This window comes from Haematobia irritans, chromosome 2, assembly GCF_050003625.1.
Source record: "Haematobia irritans isolate KBUSLIRL chromosome 2, ASM5000362v1, whole genome shotgun sequence".
In the NCBI taxonomy this organism is placed as follows: Eukaryota; Metazoa; Arthropoda; class Insecta; order Diptera; family Muscidae; genus Haematobia; species Haematobia irritans.
In genome coordinates, this window is record NC_134398.1 from 91,331,392 (window position 1) to 91,349,139 (window position 17,748).

Below are 17,748 nucleotides of genomic sequence, written 5' to 3' on the forward strand. Positions count from 1 at the left end.
AAGCGATGACACGGTATTCCGTCGCGGATTTTGAGCTTTCCATAAGAAATACTCGTAAACAAGTGCCTACTACCTATCGCTATGGTTATATTTGCACATAAAGCCGTATGCTAGTGTTGGCAGATTATTTGTGAACCTTACCCCTAAATATTAAAACCCCTAAATTGTTCAAGAATTTTGTTTTTCAAAAATTTTAGGAATGTAAATAGATAAAAATGCCTTTCCAAATTTAGAGAAAAAATCCTGTCGATACACTTCCACATAAAATGTACATCAATTTATGTTTTTTTGTTCAAATCAAATTAATTAAAATAATATAAGACAAAATTCGATTTACAAAGTAGAAAAGTAAACACAAATAATTTAATTATTTCACTTGTAGGAGTAAAATTATGACACGTATCACTTAAGGCATATTTAACTCGAAAGAGGTTTTAAGCTATAGAAGTTATCATAGGATTTCTTAAAACATATGTCTATGTCGAACATTGAAAATCGCCTTTCATCAGTGAAAACGGTAGTATTGCTAATGCCTACTTGATTTATCAAAACTAAATCTATAAAAACAGATTAATTATATCATTATCATAACTTGGTGGGGAATGATTCAATGGAAAAATTAAAAATGTTTATTTTTGGTGAAATGAATGAATAAAGAAAAGTAACCGTGAAAATCTGCCAATTTAGCGCGATAATGCCAACTTAATACTAGCCTTTAAGGTGGGTATTAAGTTTGAGTTTAGCCGCTAAAATCGTAATTTTTTCACGATTACTTTTCTTTTAAAATCATCTTTAAGGAATACATACTTTGTGAAAATTTGCTTTGTGCTTTTCTCCATCAATAATAAAATTTGCAACAAATATGTATAATAATAAAATTTGCAACAAATATGTATAATTTTATGCTTTTTTCTTACTGATTTAGTTTTCACTTTAGCGATTTTAGCGGCTAAACTCGAACTTAATACTCACCTTTAAGGTGTAAGATATTTTTCCCTAAAAATCCGCCCAAACGTGGAAACAAAATTTGGGGGGACCCCAACCTGGCAACATCGCCGTATGTGCACACTCATCACATATACATCTACAATGAAAATTACCACAGGGTTCCAAAAAGCGAAATTTTATACTCAAAAAGGGGGCGCTAATGCCAAATTAAATTTATTTTAGTTCATGAAAATTTGTTGCACATTTTACTCAAAAATAAATATTTTCCTAAAATGGAAGAAGTTTGCTCGAATTGCGTTTATCAGTGTCTCAAATGAGTAAATTTTTCTAAAATTGTACCTGTCTTGAACTTCGTATGGCGCTAAAGACATTTAACAAATTTTTAAATCCAATTTTTTCTTCAACGTATGAAGTTTTCTTAAACAACTGAAGAAAATCATTATTTTTAATAAATTTTCTTCAATTTGACAAGAAGTATAAATTTATTTCTAACATGTTGCAATTAGAAAACTATTTTAGTTAAAATTTTCTAAAATAAACCTACATTTTCTTTCATGGTGGGTTCACTTTTTGTTGGGTATAGTACTAAACCACAGTTGTACTTTGCAGTATAGTGGACTTTCAGAGATTTCGTTAAAATCCTTTACGAGCCAACTGATATTTCCATATTGAAAATATACTGAAATCTATGAGGATTTCCACCAAACTCCATACATTTCGCGCCTATTATGAAGAAGATTTCGTGCAAGTGTAAACTTATTGCTGAAGAACCAATTAAATTTTTTGGATTGATAGTTCCAACATCACAGGAGTTTCATTTGTGTTTTCATTTTCCGTGCGGACAGTAGTTTTGTTAGCACAGCGTTCATGTTATACAGGTTCTATAAAATTGTGCAGATGTTAAAGACCATATAAAGGGTGATTTGTTAAGAGCTTGATAACTTTTTAAAAAAAAAAACGCATAAAATTTGCAAAATCTCATCGGTTCTTTATTTGAAACGTTAGATTGGTCCATGACATTTACTTTTTGAAGATAATTTCATTTAAATGTTGACCGCGGCTGCGTCTTAGGTGGTCCATTCGGAAAGTCCAATTTTGGGCAACTTTTTCGAGCATTTCGGCCGGAATAGCCCGAATTTCTTCGGAAATGTTGTCTTCCAAAGCTGGAATAGTTGCTGGCTTATTTCTGTAGACTTTAGACTTGACGTAGCCCCACAAAAAATAGTCTAAAGGCGTCAAATCGCATGATCTTGGTGGCCAACTTACCGGTCCATTTCTTGAGATGAATTGTTCTCCGAAGTTTTCCCTCAAAATGGCCATAGAATCGCGAGCTGTGTGGCATGTAGCGCCATCTTGTTGAAACCACATGTCAACCAAGTTCAGTTCTTCCATTTTTGGCAACAAAAAGTTTGTTAGCATCGAACGATAGCGATCGCCATTCACCGTAACGTTGCGTCCAACAGCATCTTTGAAAAAATACGGTCCAATGATTCCACCAGCGTACAAACCACACCAAACAGTGCATTTTTCGGGATGCATGGGCAGTTCTTGAACGGCTTCTGGTTGCTCTTCACTCCAAATGCGGCAATTTTGCTTATTTACGTAGCCATTCAACCAGAAATGAGCCTCATCGCTGAACAAAATTTGTCGATAAAAAAGCGGATTTTCTGCCAACTTTTCTAGGGCCCATTCACTGAAAATTCGACGTTGTGGCAGATCGTTCGTCTATTCATGATGAAATGTCAAAGCATACTGAGCATCTTTCTCTTTGACACCATGTCTGAAATCCCACGTGATCTGTCAAATACTAATGCATGAAAATCCTAACCTCAAAAGAATCACCCTTTATATTTCTATTGGCAATAACACTAAAAATCATTTAACATATCTGGATTTATATTTAATAGGTAAAGCATAACATAGAGAAAATGCATTCTATTATTTCTCCACATGAGTATCTATGTTAATAGAAAAAACCTTTGGTATAGTACTAAAGCTTTTTTACTCCAAGTTTAACTGAAACACTTTATTTTGATTGTCCTGGTCGCCATATTGCACGTAGAGGTTGTCATCTGGAGTTGATTCTAACGCATAGTTATTAAGCGCCAATGTCAAGAGCTCACTATGGTTCGACAGCGCTAAAACAATATACGTACAGTTTGGTAAAATTTCACAAGCTGAAATCGGACCAGGAGGTTTAAATACAGCTAAAGATTTGCCTAAAAAAGATATAGTGGAAATGAAAAGGTTTGAGTTAATAAAATGAATCACTCTCTATGAAAACGATATAGTAACTTCGGGAATTGTGGGAAATTACGAACGAATTGAATTGTTTTACTTCAACCACGAAACTAGTCGATCCAATTAATTTAGAATTGAAATCACATAAATGATAACACCAACCACCGAAAACAATTAAAAAATAAATTGATTCAGTGCAAAATATAATTCATTCGATCAATTTAGGTGAAATAGGTTAAAATGTATAAACCATTTTTTAAATGAATAGGTTCTTGTACCTAATTTGTATATTACTTGAAAATGATATTTTTCTTTGTATAGTCCCATAATACCCGAAGATAACCTGAGCGATACCTGTGTGCAACTCCCAAAGACGTATAGCATTATCACGGCCTTCCTTATCTGTCGACATTAAAACTTTACACATTGGATCAAGTTTTAGACATGTGACTGGAGCATTATGACCTATTAATGTTGCCCTGCAATTACCAGTTACTAAATCCCAAACAAGAATTTTTGCGTCTTCCAGTCCTGCTATGACACATGCATTCGTTTGCGATATGGCTAATGAAGTAGTATCGCATGCAGGCTTCCATTTTTTGAATAATGTACCACTCTGCAGATCATATACCACAATAAAGTTTGGAGTGGGTTCGTTCAATTCCTTCGCTACGACACATACGTATGATCCTTCATGCGTAATGGCAGACAATGTTGTAATAAAGTCGTGGTGTGGAATACGTAAATCATAAAGGAGTTTACGTTGGGATAAGTGCCAAACAAGAAGAGGAAATGGCTTCTGTGTTTCATCACCGCATACCAATATTCTGAAAAGAAAAACAAAATTTGTAACTAAACCGTTATTATGTATTACTTTAATGTATTCGATTAGTAAGTATTTGAATAACCAATGGAATATATATAAATATATATATATATATATATATATATATATATATATATATATATATATATATATATATATATATATATATATATATATATATATATATATATATATATATATATATATATATATATATTGGGGTGCTCCCAGTACTTGAAAAGCAATATTAATTCCATACTGACAATGCCTATAATTACACGCAGGGAAGGAATGATCACCCCAAACATGTTTCAAGAGCAAAATGTTATTTTTGGACGGTGAACATGGACATTTTTTTCTAGCAAAAATGTTGTTTTCTCAGCAAACATATGCATTTTCGATAAAATAAACAAACATGTTCGATGTACACCGTTCAAAAATAACATTTTGCTTTTGAAACATGTTTTGGGGTAATCATATTCCTTGTCTGGGTGTAATAATAATTATTTAAAAAAATAAGTTTTTGTTACTTTTAACAGTAAATTTTAATAAAGGGTGATACGGTCAAAATTTGGTTTACAAAACACGCGTTTTGTAAATCGGTGAAATCGTTTATTTAAAAAGTCAAATTAAATTTCTTTTTCAAGTTCAATTAGAATAAAATTCAGGAAAAATATTCAGTTAGGCTTTCGCTTTTCCAAATCCGAATTGCCGGGCCTCACGCTTGACACCTGCCATCAGATTTTGTACAGCCGCCTTGTCCACCTTCTTCGCCGCAGAAAGCCAGTTTGCCTTGAACTGCTGCTCGTCCTTAGCAGTTTTTTGGTCTTCTTTAGTTTCCGCTTGACAATAGCCCAGTATTTCTCAATTAGGCGGAGCTCTGGCGTGTTGGGAGGGTTCTTGTCCTTTGGAACCACCTGCACGTTGTTGGCGGCGTACCACTCCATGGCCTTTTTACCGTAATGGCAAGATGCCAAATCCGGCCAAAACAGTACGGAACAACAGTGTTTCTTCAGGAAAGGCAGCAGACGTTTATTCAAACACTCTTTCACGTAAAATTGACAGTCCCGGAAGCTATGAAAATGCTGCTTTTCAAGCCACAGGTACAGATGGCTTGCCAAACCAGATATTTCTTTGCGAACTTTGACAGTTTTATGTGCTTGAAAATATCTGTTACCTTTCCCCTTCCTTTTGCCGTATAAAACTCCTGTCCCGGAAGCTGCTTGTAGTCGGCTTTGACGTAGGTTTCGTCGTCCATTACCATGCAGTTAAACTTCGTCAGCATCGTCGTGTACAGCCTCCGGGATCGCGCTTTGGCCGTCGTATTTTGTTTATCATCGCGATTTGGAGTCACTACCTTCTTGTAAGTCGATAGTCCGGCTCGTTTTTTGGCACGATGCACGGTTGTAGACGATACACCCAGCTTATTTGCGGCATCTCGGAGAGAGAGGTTAGGGTTTCGCTTGAAACTACCGGCAACTCTCTTTGTCGTCTCAGCGGCTTCCGGTTTTCGATTTCCCCCCGATCCAGACTTCCTGGCTGTCGACAAACGTTCCCCAAACACTTTAATTACATTTGTAACGGTTGATTTGGCAACTTTTAGCGATTTTGCCAGCTTTGCGTGCGTGTAGCTCGGATTTTCGCGATGCGCGAGCAAAATTTTGATACGCTGCTCTTCTTGCTTGGACGGCATTTTGACAACTGAAGAGTGAATTCAAAATAGGAGCAACATTCTACACACACACCTTCAAAATGAGGGGTGTTCAGGTTTTTTAAATGCAAAATTGAAAGAAATACGTCAAGTTTATATTGACCAAATTTTGACCGTATCACCCTTTAGTTGATGGTTTAGCGTACATATAGGGGCCATCAAACTTTTTAAAAAATTTATTACCAATTTTTCGTGTTACAATTTCCCAAAGGTTCTCTACTTGATTTAGGTATCATGACGGCAGGTCAGTCAAGCACGCGCAATTTTTGGAAATCCTTTGTTTAACCACCTTAGGGTTAAGACTTTCCTTTATGCCTTCGTATTAAATATCTTCCATCCTAACCATGCAAGTTAAACTTTGATTCATAGAAAAATATAACACATTTCCTCTTCATTTTTGTACAATCGCACTCTGAGATCTAAAGCTCGACGTCTGATCGTTATAGTTGATATATCCAGTTGACGTTAATTTTAGATGATTTGTAAAAGAATTGCTATACAGTTATTTCAAATTTACGATCTTCATTTGGCTTAGACTTACTTTTTAGTTTGTTTGTTTATTGGTCCCAAAATAGTTCTATTTTAATAAAGTAAGTGTTCTATTTTTGCAATCGATACTGCTAAGAAAGGTTAGGTTAGGTTAATGTGGCAGCCCGATTAAATTTCAGGCTCACTTAGACTATTCAGTCCATTGTGATACCACATTTAACTAAAAGTACCTATTACATATGGGCACTTCTAGTCTTAACCACTGAACCTTCTCTATTATTTACGTTTGTGGAACCAAGCAGATTGCTCCAAAAACATTAACAAACTGCTTAAGTTAACGTTTTCCAGGTCCGCCAGTAATCTAAAGCTATATGCTCCTAAAATTCGCTTACGCCTTACACAAAAAGCAGGACACTCACACAAGAGGTGTTTAATTGATTCCTTTTCCTCCACATCATGACAGCTTATACAATAGTCATTATACTTCACACCTATAGTTTTTGCAAATTCGTCTATGGGGCTTTAATGTGTTCCTGTCTTACTAAATGCGCCTGAGATACATAAGCTCGCCATACGCTGAACTTTATCTAAACAAGTCGGTTTCTGAAGTGCCGGCCACCAGACTACAGCGTCATATAGCATTATAGGTCTAACTACTGCTGTGTATAGCTAATGCACAATTTTTGGTTTTAGTCCCCACTTTTTCCCTATGGCCTTTTTGCACGAGTACAAAGCTACCGTGGCTTTTCTCGCCCTCTCTTCAATATTAAGCCTAAAATTCAGCTTCCTGTCCAAAATAACGCCAATGTATTTTGCACACTCACTAAAGGGAATTTCAATATCCCCTAAGGAAATGGGCCTAACCGTGGGAGTTTTGCGATCTTTGCAGTACATGACTAGTTCTGTCTTTGCTGGATTTACCCCAAGACCATTATCTTTCGCCCATTTCTCAGTCATCCGGAGAGCTCTCTGTATAATATTTCTGATTGTGGATGGGAATTTTCCCCTGACTGCTAGCGCCACATCATCTGCGTATGCCACCACTTTTATCCTTTCTTTTTCTAGGGAAACCAGAAGGTTGTTTATAGCAACATTCCAAAGAAGAGGTGATAGAACTCCTCCTTGGGGAGTGCCTTTGTTCACATACCTTTGTATGTTTGCTTGTCCTAGTGTGGCTGAAATACGTCTCTTTATTAGAAGTTCGTCTAACAGCCTAAGTATACCTGGATCAACATTCAGAGTTGTCAGTCCATTTAATATCGAGCTCGGATGGACATTATTGAACGCCCCTTCGATGTCTAGAAACGCAGCGATTGTGTATTCTTTCAATAAAGCTGACTAGTTCATGCAATGCGGTCTCAATAGACCTGTCCCTCGAGTATGCATGCAGTCGTTTCGAGAGCAAACTTGAATCCACGCTAGTTCTAAGATACATGTCTATCATCCTCTCCAGGGTCTTAAGTAGGAATGAGGATAAGCTGATTGGTCGGACATCCTTCGCACTCGAGTGAGAAGCTTTTCCTGCTTTAGGTATGAAGATCACTTTTGTTTCCCTCCACTTTTCTGGAATATATGCTAAGTTTACACATCGTTTATATATCACCGTCAACAAGGGGATAATTCTTTCAGCCACTGCTTGTAATTCCGCCGGAGTAATTCCATCAGGTCCGGGGGATTTGAATGGTCCAAAGCTATTTAAAGCCCATTTTATTCTAGATTCCGACACAATTTCCTCGATAGGAAATGATCGCTGAGCCTCTGTTACACCGCCGGAACATGGTTCAACCGTCTGATTTCCAGGGAAGTGTGTGTCCAAAAGTACCTCCAACGTCTCCTCACTGGACGTTGTCCAATTTCCCTCCGATGTTTTAATGAAACCTGGAGCGGTGTTAGTGGATGCTAGTACCTTCCGTAGTCTGGAAGCCTCTGACGTATTCTCACTACTGCTACAGTAATCATCCCAAGAGTTTTGTTGAGACCTTCTCAGTTCTCGTTTATATGCTCTCAGATTCATCTTGTAAGTGTCCCAATCCTCCAGAGCTCTTGTGGACTTTGCTTTGTTAAAGAGCTTCCTGCAGGATTTCCTCATATTACTTAACTCCGTAGTCCACCATGGCGGCCGATTTTTCCCCTTGGCTTTCCTCTAGGGCAAGCAGCTTTCAGTGACATGTTGAAGGCCTTAGTAATCCGCTCCACTGCGTGTTCGATATCTTGCACAGTGCTCATATTTGTCTCTGGCATTTCCGGTGATGTAGCGATGATCTGAGAAGCTATGTTCCCTCAAAACTTGCCACTCAGATATCATATCATTCAGTTCCGGAGAGGTCAACGTGACGTCCAAAACCTCTTGCCTGTTTCTGGTGACGAAGGTTGGTGCATCTCCCTTATTGCAAACTACCAGGTAAGTACGCAAAATAAACTCTATTAGCGACTCTTCCCTTGCATTAGTATCACTACTTCCCCAAATACTATGATGTGCATTTGCATCGCATCCCATAATGAGTTTTGTCTTTGTTTTTAGTGACTCCTCAACTAAGGTCTTAATGGCACAGGGTTGCATCTCCCTATCATGTCCCATGTAGACCGAAGATACCCAATATTTGCATTTGGATATCTCTAGACTGGCTACGACGACAGTGTCTGCATTGCTCAATGAAGGAAGCAGAAACAAGTTTAGTTCGTTTTTAGCAATTATACATGCTCGATTTATATCGTTACCGGTATTATGCAAAAGTTTGAAACCCGCAGTGCTTAATTCACAGATCTTGTTCTTATATATGTATGGGTCTTGAATAAGAACTATATCTATGCCTCCTTTCATCAGGAGAACTTTTAAGGCAACACAAGCGGCCTTACAATGGTGAAGATTTATCTGGAGGAACCGTAGAACCATCCAAATTTTCAACCACCGTCACATCAGCCGCTTCAATTGAGTCATCAAGGGCTTCCTCTTCACCGATCTATGTGACTCTCGCAACAATCCGCGGTTCAGCTTTGGTGAGGTTTGAGCCTGTAGAAACTTCCCGCATATGATTTTCGCCATAGTCTGCAGGTTTTATGTCTCCTTCGGCTTCGCTAGGAGATTTTTTCACTGCTGACTCTACCGGAGGATTGTCCGTTTCGGAATCCTTTGGCTGATCGCTTTTGTATACCTTCATATGGATGTCATGAAAGCCATAACTTACACGTTCTTGGGTCTGGGCTAGATGTGGCAGCGACTCAATGTTTAATATAAACACCGCATGTCGTCTTGGTCCATCCACCTCATCCAAACGACCAACCTTCCAATTGGCGGTTGGAAGATCTGGGTTACATTCTTTTAGTCTCTCTAGTATTGACTCAGGATCAGGAGGGTTTGCCAGACATCGCGTTCTCAATTTCCCCCCATTTTTGCCTTGGAATCATACCGTCCAATGCTCCTTTATTAATAATAGCCATCACAAGGCTGTCTTTCGCAACTGAGGCAAACGATCTTTGATCCCGTTTAGAGGATGGCAGCTCATCCGGTGATCGTTCCCTTTTTCCAGCTTCAAGAGATCCTTGAGCCCATTTTAAGGAATCGCTTTGCTTAGCCGACAACGTGCTTGGGTCGACTGATCCTAATTGCTTTAGGATAAACAAAGCGTTTCTTCGTTCCTTGAATCTCTTTCGAGAGGGATTGCCACCTTTTGATGTCGTCACCTTAGAAAAGGTTCGACTTGCCAAAGTGTCACCGCCAGTCGACCCGTCTACAGGTCGACTAATTGGACCTGATTCTTGGTCGCTGCCCAAATTTATAACTTCAGTCGTTACCCGTCCACTGGGCCCTGAAGTTAGCAACCCAGTGGATGACTTTGAATTTCGCTGCATGGTGGTTTATTATTTCCACCACACGTGAAATTCGTAATAAGTACTTATTACGATGAAATACTCCGCTATTAGAAAACACGTCCGTTCAGTTCGACGGTTCTAACTCAGAAAAGTGTAACTAATAAAAGTTTAACATTAAATATTGAACTATTGAAGAAAAAAAAAACAAAAAAATAAGTAAATAAATATATAAATAAATAAAAAATAAATAAATAAATGTATGGTATGATGACAATGAATTACAAATTATTCAAAAATTGAATTAAAATTAGTAATAGTCAACAGCGATGTAGAAATTTAACAAAAAGTGTACATAATACAAAACATAGATAGATAAATAAATAATAATTATAATTAATAAACAATAAATAAGACAGCGAGCAAAAAACAAAATTAGTTAAATATTTAATTTAAAACATTTTTATGAATTAATCAAAGTAATGTGATTTTGGAGTTTAATTTTAAATTGATTGTAATTACTTGTGTTTCTTAGTTGAGACGGTAGATTGTTCCACAATCGCGTAGTATATATTAAGAATTGCTTGTCCGATACCAGGTAACGTGTCCTATATGGGATGAGGCAATTGAGTCGATTCGACCGAGTGAAATTGAGTTTTTGATAAATGTACTTTGGTTCCGATGTGATTATTATCCTCTGGATTTGAAGTAAGCATTTAAATCTAACAGCCTGTTTCTGTATGTCGAACGAGCTCTATCGATCGACTGAAATGGAAACAAACAGCAGAATTTATAACCAAAAATCAGCTGTTTGTATGCATTTTTGTCGATCGATAGAGCTCGTTCGACATACAGAAACAGGCTGTAAGTAGTTGTTCAAAAGTCATATTATATTTATTTACTTATTTTTTGTTTTGTTTTTTTCTTCAATAGTTCAATATTTAATGTTAAACTTTTATTAGTAGTATCGATTGCAAAAATAGAACACTTACTTTATTAAAATAGTACAGTTTATAAGTGAATTCTTTTTGTACTATTTTGGAACCAATAAACAAACAAACTTACGTTTTCTTTCACCTCTGCACACAGTTTTGGTGCATCCTCTGTTTACAACTTCATTCATTTTGGTGCTACCCCAACTTTAAAATAATCTATATTTTGTTTATTAATATGTTGATTATATTTATTGCCTGTCAATTTATTGAGTTATTCCAAAAATAGAGCATAAAGGCCTATGACGATCAGTTTATGACCAAAATAGGCAATGAACTAAACGATGTTGCAACAATGCCTTTTTTGTGCATTTAAAATATTCTCTTTTAGGTCCTCATAACTATTTCAGATAAAAAATACAAAAATAATGCAAGTGAAGAAAATAATATTGCAGGGTGCTGATAGTTACAAATGTTATCAACAGGTGGAATCGTACGATATTCTACCTTCGGGAAATATCAATATTTTATAACAGCCCATTCATTTACCCAATAAGAATTTGGAAATATCACTCCATAAAGATTATTCGTGTATGTTCTGGGTTTCACATGAACGACTTGCAGTGAATTGTTCCCGTAGGGGTTGTTCTGCATGCAACTTTTCACCTCACAGATGGGAGAACTTTGCACGGACAATTTTTTTATTGCATTCTTCTATATTTGCAAAACGAAGGATTTAAAACCAAAGTAAATTATTTATTTTGAATCTATCATATGTTTTCTATGTGCTTCATAAGTATTTGATGATAAAATAGCACAAAAGACCTCTTAAAAACAAAATTTAAAAATGTATCACAAATTGTCCAAGATTCCCCTCTCACTTGTTGCAAAAAAATGGTGGTTGCTTAAAAGCAGCTGATTTTGTGTAAGTTCGAAATGACGGTGTTGCAAGAGTTTGAGAAAGCGCATTGAAACTTTTATAATTGAGATAATGCTTGTTAATTATTAACGAATTTTGTATGAATACGATTAGTCTTACATTTAAAATAAAAACAAATTACTTTTTGAAATATCAAATCAAATAATTGAAAACAATATTTTTGAACCCAAAATTTCTTTAAACGATTGGGCAACATTACATCTGCAAAGCGTCACAGGCAAGAGTCAGTCAAGCATAATAAACTGCGGCAACATTTCTCGCCGTCGGTACAAAAATATTTTACTTCAAAAAAATTATTTCTTGTATTTACTAAAAAAGATTAACATACAAAATATTCGGCAATTTTGAATTTGTAATGCGATGAAAATTAATTAATTTCATTTGTAGTCGATTTTATTGCGAACATAACGATTATTTCTAACGGCGTTAAAAGTTTTTGCGCATCGTCTTAAATCTTCAAATTAGTTGCTCGTCTCTGAACTCTTACAAAAGTAAACAAAATTAAATTGAAAAAAATATAACTTTGATGCATTTATTTCTACAGAACTCATATCCATTGTAATCCACGATTGTATCCGTGATCCTCTATGGCATTTGAAACTTTCCACAATATTTTACAAAACGTAGTTCTTCCAATGTTTAGATACATATCATTGGCTATAACTCCTTGAAAAGAACCAACTGCAAAAAACCTTAAAGCAGCCGCCACTTGAATTGGGGCTGGTATGGACCCATGTCCAAGATATGGAGAAATCTTGTCAAGAATAAGCGAAAATCCTTCCTTGTTCAAACGGAATAAGCCCACAAAACTAAAAAAATAAAAGAAGTCAGCCGAGTAAATATTATAAAGTCATCTTACCATGAATTTGGAATATCCATTGGATTTGTAACATCGCGCAATCGGCGCCTTTGTATCCGTGTGTCAGAAAATGAGTTTCTTCGTATACCATTAACCATTAACAAAAACGAAGCAGGCATTTTGATTTTTTTCCAAAAAATTTGAAAAATACTTAGTTTATGACAGCAATGTAAACAACTTGTTTACTTTTTTCTGCAAACCATATGATTTGCAGATTTTCATTTTTCGGCAAGCGAATTCGAAAAATCTTGTTTCACGGGAAACACAGAACAACTAAAAATTTTTGGTGGGAGATGCATGTGAGAGGTGAAATCTCTGTCACGTGAAACCCAGAACATACATTATTATTAAGGTGGAAGATAAACTAAATAATTCTTATTGTGTATAGTCGAAGCTCGGTTTTACGAACGATATATTGTCAGGCCCTTTCGTTATTTAGAAAAATTCGTTAAATCGAACTGAAATTTAAAACGTTTTAAAATCGTTAACTTGGAAATTCGTAGTTTTTGGTCTTACAACAACACAGATAAAAATAAATTTGAGAACCAATAACTTTTTTTGGAAAACCAACGTTGTTAATTTTCCTGCAACAAATTAAGTTGTAATTTTAATAACCATTATTACAAATAAGTTGTTAGCAATCCTTGTCATCAGAAGGCAACAAATAATTTGTGTTCTCAACAACCTAATTTGTAAGTAATTTGTTGAGCACCAAATATTACAAAATATTTGTTGTTGAACGTTACGTTTAAAGGTGAGTACTAAGTGCGAGTTTAGCCGCTAAAGTGAAAATCAGCAAATCAAGGCATAAAATTATACATATTTGTTGCAAATTTTATCATAACTTGACGGGGAATAGCCCAAGGCAAATTTTAACAAAGTTTGTAATCCTTAAAATGGATTGTTAAAGAAAAGTAATCGTGAAAAAATTACGATTTTAAGGTGGGTATTAAGTTCGAGTTTAGCCGCTAAAAACGTCATTTTTTCACGATTACTTTTCTTTAATAATCCATTTTAAGGAATACAAACTTTGTGAAAATTTGCTTTGGTCTTTTCCCCATCAAGTTATAATAAAATTTGCAACAAATACGTATAATTTCATGCATTTTTCTTACTGATTTAGTTTTCACTTTAGCGATTTTAGCGGCTAAACTCGAACTTAATACCCACCTTTAGCGGCTAAACTCGAACTTAATACCCAACTTAACCCTCAACAAATATTTTGGAATTTGTACGAAAATATTTGTATATGGTTTGTTGAACGTCTATTTATAATCTGTAACAAATTTATTGGTGTCGTCAACAAAAATGTGATTTGTTTGCATTTGTTAATAAGCCCAAAAATTTTGTTTTTTTTAATTATTCCCTGTAAACTTCAAGTAAATCGGAGTAATTTAGATTTTGCGCAATTGGTTTAAAAAAGGGACAACCCCTTCCCCGATCAAATATCGTCAAAAAAATTGGAGTTTGTCGTTCAGAGACAACCTTAAATTTCCCTGAAATTCAAGAAAATTTTCTCCATTGCTCAAAATGTCGGGTAAGACGAGGTCCCCGAGTTTTTTTCCTGTACTTAAAAAAAGGAGGTCTCCCTCCCCGACCAAATATCAGAAATTTTCATCACATGATCGCTCTCCACGTTCTCTACCAATTTCAAGTGTATCGGTTCAGCCGTTTATATAAAGACGTCGTACAACAAACACATTTAAGAAACCAAGAAATAAATGCTTTTCTGTATTCTCTCATGGGTGATCCCTTTGCTTGCTATGTTATAAAACACGTGCTCATATTCATTTTGTTCTAAAGGTATTCTTCGCATACTTTGTTTTAGCTTTCGTACACATTCTCAGCGATGTGTGCGTCACCAGCAAGGACCATAGAAAAGGAAGATGTGAATTGGGCTTTGATAGTGTTAGTACCAGAAACAAGAGATTAGTCCCATATTTGTAGGAAAGGCGCTTCGAACTTACTGGTTTGATGCAGACAATTTTTATTTTGCTATCTTCTCAAATTTCTGTGTCGATTGTACTAAATTATTAATTAAATGTTTCATGAAGTGTTTTTGTTCTTTTAAAAGTTAAAAAAATTGCTAAAATAAGTGAATTGGCTTTTGTTACGAATGCAAAATGAAAAGAGAAACCGAAAAAAGTTGCAACTTCTCATCGAACATGTATGGGACTAATCTCGAGAAAAAAAATAACAATAAGCCGAATTCACATCTTCCTTTTCTACGGTCTTTGGTCACCAGTCTTGTTAATTTTGTTTTTGTTTTCATATCTATAGCCGTCAACTATTTTCTCAACATACCAATTTGTTGATTTTACAGTTTTCTTTGTCAAGCTTCTACGAACACATTTTTTACAGTTTTTACATACAAATAAAGTTGTTATTATTTATTTGCGGTTATTTTTTGTGTGTAGTAAGCACTGGATAAAATTAAGGTTAGATACGTATTTAAACGACATCTTTACTTAAAATAGTCCCTTAAAAGTGAACTATTGTATACGAAAAATGAACAAACCCAAAGTAAGAATGACCATGATTTGGCGCCAAAGATTTTGTTCATCCAGATAAGTTCATGATTTTCTTATAAATTACTTCATGTATTGCATCGTACTTTAGTTCATTATTACTACGCTGTGGGAAGCATGTACTCACACTCATTCAAAATATTCCTGCTATCCTGAAAAATTAACATTTGCGAAACCTATATTAAGAAATTGGTGTCAAATAAACGGTTTGTCACTATAATTTTCAAAAAAGAAAAGAAATTAATTAAGAAAATTTTCGTACAAAAAAAGTAAATTTTCTATAACTACCTGTACTTTATTTCGAAAAATTATTGTTATATTACACAAAACTATGGCTTATGATATATAATAAAGGAAATATTTCTTTTATTGTATATGGACCCATATGATTATTTTTTTATTTCGACAAAAGTTTAAGACGTCAAAATCATATGTTTATGGTGGTTGTAGCTCTCCAATGGCACACCGAAAAAAAAGTAAATTGTTTTATAGGAAGAATGAACTAACCCGCGCGAAAATTGAACTATTTTGTACTCCATGTTTTGAGATTTCCAGGAAGTGTTGTTAAAACCATGAACATTTAGTACCATGTTGTACTTTTTAACCGTTTTCTCGAAATTACTCCCTCTCATTGAAAAAAAAATTAACTAAAAGTAAATAAGAAAATCATTGGCGCCAAATCATGACCATTTTACCCATACAGTAGTTCATTCTTACTATTTTTGGGAATCGTACGTAAATTTTCATTTGTTTTAGTTAAAAATTAACTTATGTGTACGGTAATTGAACTTTATACTCGCGTTTAGTTCATAAAATGTTTGAGACATACTTAAAAAATCGAAAATTTCATTGGACTGTGGAAAATTTCGCAAAAAATAATAAAATTGAACTACAAAAAAATAATTTTTTGCAATAAAAATAAGTTTAATTTGGCATTAGTTTAACTACGGACATTTTTTTTCTGTGCACTGCATAGCAAATACATCTAAAACCAACTCACGCATTCATAGCTGGAGAAATTTTCGAAGATGACTTTAGTATCTAGATAACATATCCCAGTCCCAAAATACCACTCACATCAGTTTTTAAACTGCATCATGAATTGTTTTTGTTAATAGCTGGCGAAGAGCCATTTGACTTATTTCCATTCTTAGCTTTGGTGGGTATTATAGTCTTATTTGTCTCATATCGGCGTTCCTCGGATGAATTATCCTCTTCACAATCACTCATAGGTGACGCAATTAAATTTGAACCTTCATTTTTCTCTGTCCAAAATACCACTCACATCAGTTTTTAAACTGCATCATGAATTGTTTTTGTTAATAGCTGGCGAAGAGCCATTTGACTTATTTCCATTCTTAGCTTTGGTGGGTATTATAGTCTTATTTGTCTCATATCGGCGTTCCTCGGATGAATTATCCTCTTCACAATCACTCATAGGTGACGCAATTAAATTTGAACCTTCATTTTTCTCTGGATTTGAATTCTTTTTTTTTTTCAGGACATTTGAAAGAATAAATAATTGCCAATTTTTTTATCAGCTGATTTTGACTTCTTAAAATTGTAAACAACATAAATAATTTTCACTATTTCCCCAAATATTATGATGTGAATTTGCATCACATCCCATAATGAGTTGTGTCTTCGTTTTGAGTGACTCCCCAACCAAGGTCCTAACGGCACATGGGGGCATCTCCCACACGGATGAAAAAGACTGTTTTTCATATGTTTGGCTATAAACATTATATGTTTGGAACACAAATTTTTAAACACAATATTTTTGAGTGCAAGCATATAATGTTCATAAGCTAGCATAACATGTTTGGGACATATATGTTAATATGTTAGAACATATTATGTTTGGGACATAAAATGTTTGTAAATATAATATGCTTGGATGCAAACATATATTAATTTAGAAATAGCCTATAAACATATATGTGTTTAGTAGCTTGGAGCGCTATTTAACAGGGAGCGATATTGAATTAAGTTGGTGGTTGTTGCTTGTTATTACATAATTAACATTTTATTTTCCCTTGGGCAATTGATCAGCTACTTCTTTGATCCTTACAAACTGTGTGGTCCGCTGTTCGAATCCCCGTCCGGCAAAAGGTAAAATTAAAATAAAAAAATCATAAAATTGAATAATTTCTTCTACAATGTTTGTATTACAGAAAAAGGTGCTAAGAACTAAAAAATCTCGTGGAAGTGAGAAAGATGTGAGGGAATATACAATTAGGCAGAAACAAAATTTTGAGCATTCAGGTCGAAAACCTATGTTGTTAGCACCTATATTACCTGTTTATTTTCATAATTCATTATGATTGTAAATATATAAATAAATAAATAAAATTTTGAGCACAAATTGTTTGGGAGAATTTTTTTTAAGCATATAATATTTTTGGGTGCAGAATGCTTCCAAACATATTATATGTTCACATAATAACATATTGTTTTTTGGAAGACA

At 34.9% G+C, this 17,748-nt stretch overlaps 1 protein-coding gene across 1 annotated transcript in view; it reads right to left on the reverse strand.

Annotated features, from left to right (window-relative positions):
• Positions 1 to 2,826: 2,826 nt before the first annotated feature.
• Positions 2,827 to 17,748, reverse strand: part of LOC142225759 (NACHT domain- and WD repeat-containing protein 1) — a 245,633-nt gene continuing 230,711 nt past the window's right edge. Inside the window, exons 10-11 of the mRNA XM_075295581.1 lie at positions 3,544 to 4,016; positions 2,827 to 3,167 (exon numbers count right to left, since the gene is read on the reverse strand). Coding sequence (XP_075151696.1) covers positions 2,950 to 3,167; positions 3,544 to 4,016 — 691 coding nt within the window. The 3' untranslated portion in view covers positions 2,827 to 2,949. The remainder of the gene's footprint in view (positions 3,168 to 3,543; positions 4,017 to 17,748) is intronic.